This window comes from Oryzias melastigma, linkage group LG4, assembly GCF_002922805.2.
Source record: "Oryzias melastigma strain HK-1 linkage group LG4, ASM292280v2, whole genome shotgun sequence".
In the NCBI taxonomy this organism is placed as follows: domain Eukaryota; kingdom Metazoa; phylum Chordata; class Actinopteri; order Beloniformes; family Adrianichthyidae; genus Oryzias; species Oryzias melastigma.
Window position 1 is genome coordinate 18264562 of NC_050515.1, and position 13132 is coordinate 18277693.

The 13132-nt window shown below is 35.6% G+C and overlaps 1 protein-coding gene and 1 long non-coding RNA gene across 3 annotated transcripts in view; one reads left to right on the forward strand and one right to left on the reverse strand.

Annotated features, from left to right (window-relative positions):
- Positions 1–7082, reverse strand: part of LOC112150749 — a 52332-nt gene extending 45250 nt beyond the window's left edge. The window contains exon 1 of one of the 2 annotated variants that reach the window (XR_002920006.2): positions 6052–7082. This is a non-coding gene — a long non-coding RNA (uncharacterized LOC112150749). Of the gene's footprint in view, positions 1–642; positions 823–6051 lie in introns of those variants that run through there. The other variant, XR_002920005.2, reaches the window with a different exon arrangement.
- Positions 7083–11194: 4112 nt separating this feature from the next.
- dnajc19 (DnaJ (Hsp40) homolog, subfamily C, member 19) lies at positions 11195–12866 on the forward strand. The gene is made up of 6 exons (XM_024278883.2): positions 11195–11350; positions 11598–11649; positions 11962–12035; positions 12121–12200; positions 12307–12377; positions 12679–12866. Exons 1-6 carry the CDS (start codon positions 11348–11350, stop codon positions 12747–12749), a joined length of 351 nt encoding a protein of 116 aa, XP_024134651.1. The 5' UTR covers positions 11195–11347; the 3' UTR covers positions 12750–12866.
- Positions 12867–13132: the final 266 nt, after the last annotated feature.

The window sequence follows — 13132 nt, forward strand, 5'->3', positions numbered from 1 at the left end:
TGACCTAAGAGGGTTTAAAAAATACATTTTTCTAAACATTAATAAACCAATAAAAGAGACAATATGAATTTAATGAAAGAAAATAACTATTCACACGTAATTCTTTAGATAACTGTGGACAGTGCTAAACCTTTTCCTTATCTGCGCGGACCAGAAGAAAGATGAGGGTTAGGGTTAAGTTAATATATGCGACCAACGACAACATTTAGCATAAAATATATGCAGCAATGCAGCAATGTGCATCTCGCCCACAAATATCACATGTGGCCAATGTGGTGGATTCCATTACACCAACATGAGTCTGTTTTTGTGCTGGTCCCACGTAAATATGAGTGAATAACATCCGCCTTAATTAAAATGAAAGTTAAGAAAGGAGAAAAATCAACCTGCCTGACTTGCAATATATATATATATATATCCCACCAAGAGAATTAAGACATTTTTCAAGTATATTTTTAAAAACAAATTGATTCCAGTTTCTCATGGAAAAATACTGGTGCAGAGCCAGACAAATAGCTTAAAACCAATTCTTTTGAATGTGTGAGGGAACACCCAAAAGGTTAACTCAGCGAACCAGACAAAGCTGAAATAAAGTTAGGAAGAAGTCCAAAGTGCAAGAAAATGAAATTACTTATAACTTACTAAAGCGGGATAAAAGAGATTAGAACTTCTTCATCGTTTCTCCTGTTGGTTTAACAGCAGCTGTCATCCCTGTTGTGTCATTGCTGTCTTCTTTTGGTTCTTAACTTTTAAAGTAATAAAAGTATTGATATTGTTTTACTGTAGTTAGTGGGAACTAAAGTAGAAACAGTAATGACTAAAGAAAACCAAACCTTTCACTGAGCTGATTACCAATGAGGTACAGGTGTGTCAATTAACAAGGAAACTAGAAACAAACTTTAAGCTATTTATCATATTATATGAACAAATTAATTTATAAGATACTCACAATGGGCTACAAATGCAGACGTTCAGCAGGAAGATTAGTCAAGTCACTACATGTAACACCAGGGGAAACAGCTGCTTTCTTTTGTCCTAATGACCAGTCAACAGGTTTCAATAGTAGCTCCGCGCTAACCAGTCTGTTCCATTATTCTATGGACCTACAACCAACGGGGGCCAAAAGTCGAACGGTTCGGTCTGACTTAATGGGTCCATTTTATAATGGAAACATTATAAAATACTGGATCAGACTTTACCTAAACGAGGTGTATTTACACTGAGCTGTATTTGTCTGGTTGCTTTTTTCTTGAAGCAATTCTCAAACACTATATGTTTGTGGTGCATAATAATTTGAAGGCAACATCAGTTTTTGCATGTAACTGCTTAGAAAAAGTGAACATCCGCAAGGTTTGAAAGTCTAAAGTGACTCAACTTTAACTGAGCAACCACACCGAGTGTATTGGTGAGTCTGCAGATGTTAATGTCTCACAGAGACATCAAAATCTTGCTTGTAAAGTTTGTAAAGCAGCAGTGATTTGTGTTGGGGTTCTTATTCAATAGAGGAAATTAAAGGAAATTGTATTCGAGAAGAAGAAGATTTTTTTTTCTAAATAGTTAGTCTTTATTTTAGTATCTGCAAATAGGTTTTAGTCTATTATTCACAAAAGTTCAAACAATTACTGAGTATCTGAGTAAATTTTTAAAAAGTTACTTTTTTGTTTTTAGTCAAGTAATATTTTTTTTTACCTTAGTAATATGTTTTTAAGGTACTGCTACTTTTACTTGATACCAGTGTTGGACACGTCGCCCATCTCTGGTGGTAAAAGAATTTCCAAATCCAGCAGCTCTATTTTTGCATGGTTCTGCTTGCACCAATCAGAAGTCTCTGTTATGGAAATCTATGCAAGGAACAAAGTGAGTGATAACTTAGGAGCAATTCAAAAACCTCTGGTCTCTGTAGATCAGTGTGCTGCAAATTGTGTTAGTGGTATTGCGGCATAAATGAAGAATGGAGCATATGTCCCTAAATTATGTTTGGATTCATTGAAAATGTTGTGACTGTGATATTAACCGTGAAAACACAAAAACTGTCAGACCTGCAGAGTGATGAGACACTAACTCCATATGCAGGACACTGATGCACAAGTACCAAAACTTTAGAGTGTCAAAGTATTAAAAATAGATAAATAAATAAATAAAAACTTGAACTCAATATACAGATTACATTAAACTGAAAAAAATGCTGTTTTGTCTCACAAATATATATTAAAAAAAACATTTAGTGAGTCATCAATAAGCTAGTTTGTAAAGGAATTTGAGCACTCACTCATTTTTTGTTTTCAAAATCAAAATCTATAGAAACACAAATGAACAGAAAGACACAACATTTTACATCATAATTACTGTATTTTCTGCACCATTAGGTGCAGAACAAGCAAAATATTGAGTCCATACACGACTTAATATTAAATATTCTCCCACAAATTCATCAAAGTCCTCATCTTCAGTTTTCGTATTAAACAGCTGGGAACATTTTGGAATCAAACATGTTGCCGGAGTCAGTATCATTGCCATGTGGTTGTTCAGCATGATGCCAGCTTAGCAAAAGTTTTGGCAACATTTAAAGCAGATCTGTAGCCCAGACGTTTACAATCCTTTCACATAAGGTAGCATAACTCGCCTGGTGCTGCCTCCTGGTCTTTGTAAAGTTGTGTCATCCATCGCTTTGAACGCCCTGTTTACACCAATGTCCAACGGTTGGACTTCTCCTTTCTAGTAAGTTCTTCTGCCTGGAATGACGGCAAGCTACAACTTAATTTGCTTCATTTGACTTTTCACAATAGCGGTGAGATGGTCACACACGGAGTCGCAGATTAACAGGGATGGTGATGAATTTTTGGGAGTCCTCAAAAAAAAAACAACTGTTGTTTTGCAGCGTGAAATGGTCTGACAGAATGGTCTGACAGTCAATTGAGCAAGGCACTTCCCAAAGTCACACAAGAATATTTTCACAGATTTTTGAAACTTGGTGCACTCAAAAGGTTCAAGAAATTGTTAGACACACGCTTTACTGTAATCTGATGAGCTCACAGAAAAACACCAAGTTTTTCAATCAGTGATTGTGAGCCAGGGATGGTTGGAGTAAAATCCCAAATAACTGTACTTCCTCTGCCGTGCCTGAAAAATGCCATTAGAAGTGCTGCTTTTTTACTTTTTTTTCTACACAATAGCTATTTCTAATAGCCAAACAACTTCAATTCAGTCTTTTCTTAATATAATGCAATGACAAAATCATCATCAATCTTCATTTTGAGTAAATATCTTTGTAAAGAGAATGAACAGCAGAGGTCTGAAGGAGCAGAGTTACAATTCCCTGCTGAGGTACTCCCAACAAAAGACCTGCTTTTTTACCCTTAAAAAAGAATTTCTCAGGAGGGAGTGGCTTACGGCTTCAGAAACAAAGCATCACCCTCTGTAGAACTACAGATTAACTCAGATGAAATATTCTAATTTTCTGTGTTCATAGTTGTTTTCGGCAAAACAGCCTTAACGATCAATTAGCATAACAATTACAGCCTTGGATATTTTCCACCATTCATTGTAGATTCAGACAATGTTAAAAATACAACATTTTTCATATACAACATACAGTGAAGCAAAAAAAAGTATTTGTCAGACATTGATTTTGCAAGTTGCCCCACTTAAAAAGATGAGAGAGCTTTGTAAATGTTATCATAGCTACACCCCAACTGTGAGACAGAAAAAAAGATCCAGAAAATTCCATTGTAAGGTTAAAGAATTTATCTTTTTAATGGTGGAGAAAATAAATATTTAGCAACTACAAATAATGAAACATTTTTTCCTCACACTGTTTTTTAGCTTTGTCGTCTTTTAATCACTGTATTAATGTCACATTTTTTTACTGTTTTTTTTTTTTTGTATAAAAGACACATATCCTCATCATGTAACGATCAGATTCAAACCTCTCCACTTTGGCAAAGACCAAAGAGCTGTCACACTATTTTCCACCACATGTTTGACATCTAAGAACACTCAAAAAACTGCTGACTGTTCTAACATAACTACTGAAGATCTCATTTATTTACTTTTGATTTTTTTTTTTTTACTGTAGAGCAACAAACTTTTAATTGTTAATATCTTTCTCTACTTATAAGAGAGCTTTCACTCTTTTTTAAGATCTTTAGAGATTTTGTTTAGTGTTAAAAATGTCAGAAAACTAAAAACAAAAAAGAAAAACAGTGAGAAACCTTTGAAAATCTGTACTGGTGCAGAATAAATTAATGATTAAATCTAAAAGACAACAATTTGAACTATTTATTTGGCAACATAAAGTAGAGAGTGAATCGAGACAATACAATTAAATATGTTTGTATTCTTGCAGAAATTAAAAACTAAAACTCAAAGCAAACTGAAATCCTCAGACGCTTCTTCAAAGGTGTTCAGAAAAAATGCTGTTTACAGCCTCTATTCTGACAAGTTTCAGTTCCTAAACTTGCTTCCGTCTCAACTCTTCTTTGTCTTGGGTAGAGTAGATGCAATTTAACTCAAATTCCCCAAATGACTCGCAATTCATTGTATTTTGCTTAAATGTAAATGTATTTTCTAAATTTCAATCTAAAAATGGTAAAAACAGATTACACCGTAAAACATTTTAAACTAGAAAGGGTGTATATTGCTTTTTTTCAATACAAAAAAATCATTTTTTAAAAAACTAAACTGTTTTGCATAAAGGAAAAACAATAAAAATAATGTAAATAACTAATTCACTGTTATAATAGATCAAAATTAAATGCATTACATTTTACATAAGTAAAAATCTTTTTTATAATTTGCAGTTTTTGACTTAAATTTATCTTTTATTTGTCTTCCCATTTACCCCACATTTTCCAGAACAATCAGACATTGAAACTGTTTTTACATCCTCCTCCTTGCTCTCTAATCTGCTCCTCCCTTAAAGCGGAAATGGCTCTCATAGGATTTATCTGGGCTTCAGTGATACCAATCACATGTTCCTACAAGTAAACAGCTTAGTAGTTGGCATGGATACCCAACAAAACAGGTCAAAAAATGATTAAAAAACAACCATTACAATAAAGTCAGGAGCAGGAGAATTGTACAAAAACTGAAAAAATATAAGAACAAAATGCATTTTAAAATGAAATATTGCAGCTTCAACAGGCAGATTAGAGTGTTTAAATAACATTGTGCTTACAGATTTCTGACTATAAAGGAATATTAAGTTCAAATTAGTAGTTTTTGTATAATAATAAACAATAAAAACACTTTTAATAGCTATAATGATAACATATAGAACCCTAAATATAATGTATAACTAATCAATTACAGCACTTGAAGAAACATCTTCTGCTAGTGAGAGACTTGAGATTGAACCCATAAAAAAAGATTTAAAAAACTCCAATAAGTGAACATATTTTGTGTAAAAGAGTCAAAGTATGTACCACGCCTACTGACAGTGAAGAGTTGCCCACTGAAAACGATTGGTCAGGATATAATTCCCCTGACAGGAGGTTAAAACTTGAGTCAAACAACCACATGGCTGCACTTGACCATTTGCACACCAACAAAGAAATTTGAGTTTGACCACATGACACATGCAGACCATCCTTTCAGAAACTTCTAATTAACTTCTAACAAAACTGGCAAATAAAAAAGAACAAGTATTACTCCTGTCTTTGTCTCAGCATGCAGACAATTGGGAGTCCTCCAATGTCCCAGCCTCCAAAGAACACAATTTAAATGCCAAAACTGCAACTTACTAAACACATGCAAACCCTAAGGAGTCAAACTTTAAATTGTCTCCCTGCATCTCCCTCAGGCAACGTCACAGTCTTCCACAAGAGCGCAGACAATAAATAAAAAAAACTGACTGCACTGTTCCCTGAAGCATCTTATTGTGGTTTCTAATCAATCTTCTGAATCACAAACAGTCCCACAACTTTTTTGTTCAGTTCTATCAGCTTATGCAGTTCCCAGAAGGCATTGCCTTTTAGTCTTCTGCTCTCCGGCGACAAAGATGGCTGGAAAACAAATAACGGCAGAAAACAAAACAAAGTCTCCCTGAAATACCTTGCGGATGCCCAGAGGAAGCCGCTGGACAGACAGATGAGCAGATAGGTTTCCTCTGTCCTCCTCTCTCAGGCTGCCTCCTCTCTCTGTGTGCTGTGGAGAGCGACTGCTCACAGCCCGCCTGGCATATCTAATTAGAGCCAGGCTGTTGCCACAATCGGGCAGAGGATCTACCTCTCCAATCTCTCCTGACTCAATCTTCCCCATCTCTGATTTTCTTTTATATTTATGCTGGAATATTTAATTGTAGACAAAAGGTTACTCTGGGCTCTATTCATCGCACACAGGCAGAATAATCTCCTTTAAAAGGCTTGACATTTCAGGCTTTTCAAAAGGGGCTGAAAAAATTATATCCCCGCTTTTGTTAATCAATGAAGTAGAACTCCCCCGAACAAAAGAATTAAATTGCTTGGTTGGGTTAATAAAACACACAGAAATAGCTGCTTCCTGTAGGCTTTTGTGCTGGCAACTGCCCCCCCACACCTCCCTCCCTTCCTTCCACCCTCTATATGCAACCAGCACTGTAATTCCATATGATTTGGGGGGTGTGGGGGGCAAAACTTTCATTTCTCCACACAGTTGGCTTTTTAAATCCTTTTGAATGTGCAGCATGTGAGGCTGGCTGATTGGGACCTCTTGCCTGAGCCTGGCAAACGGGCTGGCAGAACACGCTCGCTCCATTTAAATCTGACTTCCACCCAGGAAAAACAGTGAGTCCAACACAATTTCAAATTTCTATACTACCCCTGCCGCAAAAAATAAAAAAAAACAACATTGTAATTATGCAAATGATAGGGGCAATAATTAGGCCCTTTACTGTCTCATTGTGTTAGCTGCCGTCGCTCTTCAGTCCAGCTGTAGGAGCAACACAACGGGACATGTTCTGGTTTCAATTGCTCTACACAGTCGGCAGATGTGAAAACTATACTCCTGAGCCAGGATGGAGTGGAAGACCCTAATTTGCAAAATACTGCACAGTAGAGGTATGTCATAAACGTCACTGGTACTGTCTTTCCAACATATTAAAGATCCAATCCGATGAAAATTGTTTTTTTTAGCATGATTTTGTGGTATTTTTCTCATGATGAAAGACATGTAATAGAATTTCTTAGTATTTTGCTATTCAAATCGGCTAGTCACTAGCTTCCTGATCCACTCCATTCCAATTCATCCACTTCTAGACGACTAGATCCATTCATGTCTTCATTTTCCTCCTCCAAGTTTGCTCAACATTTTGTTGCTTGGATGGAGTTGTGAGGGGCTGTAAGCTAGTGGGAGAGAGCGTGAACAGGTGGATGATGGAAAATGTGGAGAGGCTGCGCCAACAGCTCAGAATTTCTAATGAACTCTTGCCGCTCTGCAGAAACTAAGTCCTAGTAGATGAAAGAGGTTGGCTATTTTGTCTAGAAAAAGGATAATCATAACTAATTCACCAATGGAAACACTCTAAAAAAAGATGATCGGAAACAGAGGGTAACTTTCATGTTATCAAGATTAATCTTTTGGAATAGTCATTTTATTTATCAAATGAAACAAACTTTTCAAAAACAAAGGGAAGAAATATACTGCCTTCACAAACTGATTAAAAAAAAACAGTCGGATGTCTCAATTCAAACACCGCTTCCTACAGTTAGTCCATACTCTGCATCACGTGTGTTGTCAGCTGTGAGGTCCTTGTTTTTTTACGCTAGAGTAAAATAAACATACCATGTCTCGATCCAAATGGATTTTCCAATATCGATTATCAATTTATTTATTATTTTTTCCTGTTTAATGATATAGGTCGATTTGATTCTGCCTCAGGCTTTGTATTTTTTCACATGTAAACCTTAAATCTTGTCAGACATAGCACAACTATTTTATGTTTGGTCGAACCTTTTAGTTGCCGTATTTGCGCCTGAAAAGGTGCTGCTTGTGGTTACATGCTGAACAAAGAGAAGGTGAAATGTTTGGTTCTGATCTTGGCCAAACTTAATCTCTACTAGTGCTGGGTGGATTGATATAAAAATATTGATAGAATGGATCTCAATTTGGTACCAGTTTTAGATCGATACCGTCTGCAGATATCGATATTTCTACTCTTGTTTGAAACTTTTCTGTATCAGTAAAAAAGACCCAGTTGAGTCGCTGTCTCAACCACTCTCACCAGTCCTGTGAGATCTCAGCAGAGAAAGAGCATGCAGGCGACATATATTGTTCACCCTATTTACACTCTATTTAATCATGGGTTGCTTTTGACAAGTTACTTTTTACCTTTTTATTCTTCTATGTAAAGGCTAAGAAGTTACAAATTATTTACAATTCTACTGGTTGTTTAATTTATTTTTTAATCGTTAAACATTTTGATTTATCTTTGTATCCATTCAATTTAATTGAAAATATTGTCTAAATTCTGTATTTATGTTTGTCGGGTGATTTTAAAAAAGGGAAACTTACAAACAACCATTCACGGCGATTAAAAACAATTGAGATTTTGAGCGTCATAAAAAAATCCACCACATTTACAAGAAAAATATTGATATCTGCGATATTGACTGGTATCGGATCGGTATTGGATCGATACCCAAATGCTCAGTATACCAAACCAAAAGAACTATATTTTTCAAATATGTGTTTTCACTTCTCATTTATTTTAAAAACAAATTTCCTTATTAACATCTACATCTTTCACCTTTCATGAGGAATTAAATGTCATGCCTGAAAAGAACGCTGTTCTTAGTCTTTCAGCAAAATATCTCACTACTTGTCAAGGGTGGAGCCACAAGGGCAAGATCGGTCCTCTGCCCCCAACATGAAGCTTTGTCTCCCCCACTTGTCCCCAATTTTTCCGTCAATATCAAGTATCACTTGAACCTTATTTATGCACTTACTAAATCAGCCCTTTTAATGTTTTTCAATATAAACTAAAGCCATGTCATAGATGAACTGTATGAAATGATGCATAGATTTTCACAACTGATTGGCTTCTTCCATTTTCAAGCCATGCAAAAGCAACAGGTGGTGTAAAATGCAACAAAATGGGTTCATGCAAGGACAAAAACAGTAGGTAATATTATACCGATCTGATGTCGGTGACACCAGCGAGTCACCATGTAGATTGCTGCTCCTGATAAATCACTGGGGATGGAAAGAAGAATCAATTTCCTCAACGTGAAATTTAGAGTTAAATACATCAGTAAACATTTTCAGATCTAATCAACCAGAGTAAAACGATATTTTGATTTAACTTTCCACAGATTTGTCAGCTGCTCTTTTCAGTCCTTAATGTACTTAACCTGCAATGACAATAATCTAACCTATTAAAAATGTTTGTAATTACTGAAAGAGCTTGTACTCGCACAAACACACATAGTTGTCATGGTTTCTTCTCAGGTCTGAGGTGGTCTGACTCGTCTTCCTCTCTAGCTCTGTGTTCTAGAAATGACTGACAAGTGATCAATTCTGCCCTAACCCCAGCAGCTGCAAATTCTATGTGTTAACCTCAAAGCAGACTTAATTAACCCTGACTATAAACAAACTGGGTTAACCTTTCCTAAATGAAATGGCTTAGAGACCACAGGGCTGGAAGGGTCACTTGAACAAAGTTTGTTTTTGAAATTCTTGCCCAACTGTGGCTTTTTGTTATTTTATTTTTTTTCATCTGTGAAAGTAATATAATTTGAAAAATTGGCAGGGCATCATAGCTAGAGATTGTCCTTAAATCTCATGCTCGTGAATATTTTGACAAAAACTGAGAGAGCACATTGATGCTGTTCACACAGTTGAAATGAGAAAATGCATTTCCGTGAGTTCCTGGAACTAAAACGTTTTTTTTAAATCAACAATTGTCCTTTTGATAGTGACACTTGAAACAAAAGCACCTCAGCAAATGTGAAATTAGATTAAAACAAAAATCTACATTACAGTAAAGAGTAATAAAACTAATCTTTTTAGCTTTGCTTGTAAGTAGTTTTTACATTTCCTATATTTTATTTTATGGCTTGTTTGTTTTTGTGGGATGTGTATATTTGTTGGAGAGGTTTATTATGACTGCAATTTTTCAGGTATTTTTTTAAATTCATTTATTCATGTAAAGCATTTTGAAGTGTTCTGTTGCATGAAAAGATCTATATAAATAAAGTTGAATTTGAGTAAACACTTAATGGAAAAACATTACACTTCTTGGGATGATAGGGAATTTGTCAGACATTTTTGAATCCATGAATGCAATCTATCAATTTTCAATGGTATTTTATACAGAATGTCCTTGTTTTGTATTTCTAACCAAATACCTTTCAAATTCCAAAGATAGCCCAATATGAAAGGATTAAAAGTGTTGTTGGATGGGGATTTTATTTGTTCTGTGTTGTGTAGCAATGAATGGTAAATTAAAGATGCTAACCTCTCCCACAGAAGCATGGACAAAGAGTTTTAAATAGGTATATTGTGAACATTAACTTTAGCATAATCACATAATCCAACATAATCTGCATTCTCTTTGTTCCTGCATGTATTCATAACAAAAAATAAGAAAACTGTGCATTGTAGAGCATCTGCTTCATTTTGGAAATTGACTGTAACAGTTATCTCAAATTCTAAACCCTTTCAACCCTGGCCCAAAACATGTAGTTAATTGCTTTTATAAATTAAATTACGTGTTTCTAATATTTAAATCAAACAATGTTAATTTTAGGTATAGATAACACTTAAATTCCTGTCTTAAATAAGGCCGAAGAAATTGATATTTTGTTAGAGCAGTTGTGATAACAGATACAAGTTCTCCAGTGAATGTAAATATTATAATCATATTTTATAATCACTATGTTTAAAACATCTTATTTAATTATTTTTTCAGGTATGGACCTCTGCCACACAGTTAATCTGCCCCAGACAGGGAACTGCACTAAACAAAGTTAAAAATATATATATATATAGATTTAAGATTTAATCTTACAATTTAGAGACATTTTAGTATGTATGCACAATGGACATAAGGATTGTGTGAAGGATTTGGAAATAGTTCAAAGATTACCTGTAACCCAAATGTAAATGCATTTGATTGATTTTAGCTTTGTGGTGGTTCAATAGAGTAATGTCTTAAACGGGGTAAGGAGTTAAAAGTCTCTCTAACTTTGTCCACAACTGTACAGCAGCTTCACCAAAACTAGAGGCGAGGGGGAGGAGCAACAACAGTCTGGACTTTGCGACAATTGCCTTCGGTTTCCGGCATAAACACATGGGAAACAGTAAGGGAATCATGAGAGGTCAAAAGTTCTTTTTATAATCTTTGACAGAAATCAAAGCATATCCCTGAAGCATGGTAAGTCAGAGGCTGCGTTTTTATTATGCACATTAACCGATTTGAAGCCTATTTTATTGTCATTAGCCAAAAATAGCTAATAACCTCATTTTAAACGGCTAAGCTAACATCAGCTAGCAACTAACTCCAGTGTTTTGGAGTCAAAGTAGATGTTTCTGGTGTAGGAAAATAAAGCTTTAGATATTAAAGGCGATATGAAAGGGATGCTTTTCTTTTTCTGCTGGTTTTAAATAACTCGTCTTTGCAGGCCAGCTCCATGGTGGCGGCGGGTCTGGCTCTGGCAGCGGCTGGATTCGCAGGTCAGTCTGAAAACACGTTACATCATCTGGGCGAAAAGACGTGAAGGTGCCAGTTCACGCATTCTGGAGTCTCAGCCACTGTCACGCTTTTTGAGATCATGTCCAAGAGTTCAGCACAGGGAGTAATGCACTGGGAATAAAAGGAAGTTTTGATCTGTTTTATTATTTGTGTATTCTTATATATATAGATATAACCACTGAAATAATCTATAATCTGCCATATGTATTTGTCTTTAATGCATGAATTTAAGACTAAATATGATTGTGCTATATATACTTAAAGTAAACTTACACTGTCTTCTCTTCTGCCAGGTCGGTATGTCATGCAGGCCATGAAGCAAATGGAGCCTCAGGTGAAACAGGCTCTTCAGAGTTTTCCCAAGACGGTACGACATTTAAATACGCTTGACCTTGTATCACTGCGCTCTGTGCAACACTGCCCTGACCGTTTACTTGCATGTTCTGCTGCAGGCTTTCGGAGGAGGGTATTATAGAGGAGGGTTCGAACCAAAAATGACAAAAAGAGAGGCTGCCCTGGTTTTAGGTGTCAGGTATGTAGACTCCCCCTTGCATCCTTTCTTTGGTCTTTTCAAGGATTGTGTTGGTTTAGCTGTGCATGCCTCTTAAACAATCGTTGAGGATTTTTCTGTCTTTCAGCCCTACCGCCAATAAAAATAAGATCAGAGAAGCACACAGAAAGCTGATGGTTTTGAACCATCCCGACCGAGGTGAGAGCATGCTGTTGACACACCAGTACATCTTTTTTGGACACATGTTTAAACTTGATCATATCAACTCTGCAGAACAGGTGTTAGGATGCTCATCTCTTGTGCAGTACTTGCATGCAGCAGCAATTCACATCACATGCAAGTGATGAAGTCTTAAAAATAAAACTTAACTTCCTATTAAAGCGCACAGACCGATCAAATCCTTTAGGAGAATGTGTTAGGTGTGCAAATTCACACAAATCTGCAAATTGCCAGAATTTCTTGGATACATTATAGTAACAATGTCTCTGTGATGTTGCAGGTGGATCTCCCTATTTAGCAGCAAAAATAAATGAAGCTAAGGACCTAATGGATGGCCAGGCTAAGAAGTAGAACTGCTTTGCTGATGGATTGTTTGAACTCCAACTGAATCTTTTTCATGCTGTTGCACTGACTTAACACGTGATTTTTTAAAAATCCTCTTCAATAAAGTCTGTACAAAAGGTGAAATACTTTATCATTATTTCGATTATCTGTTTACAGATTAAACTTTTTTTTAAATGATAAAAACTTTTGGTTTTTTAAGTTGATTGGAACTCATTAACTTACAATTCTAATCTGTATGTTTGTTGAAGTAGCAGACACTGAGTTTTTTTTAGGATTAAAAAACAAATCAGTATTTATCTCGGACTTTTTCTGCTTTGTGTGCAACATTTTAGAGCACAAAATTTTTTCGATCTACATAGAAGATCAACTTTATTTAAGAACTATCTGCA

Bases quoted from the DNA above. Each gene is read 5' to 3' on its own strand.
- dnajc19 (XM_024278883.2), top strand. The intron at 11,650-11,961 runs GTCAGTCTGAAA...CTCTTCTGCCAG, and splicing joins GGCAGCGGCTGGATTCGCAG to GTCGGTATGTCATGCAGGCC. The intron at 12,201-12,306 runs GTATGTAGACTC...TCTGTCTTTCAG, and splicing joins GCCCTGGTTTTAGGTGTCAG to CCCTACCGCCAATAAAAATA.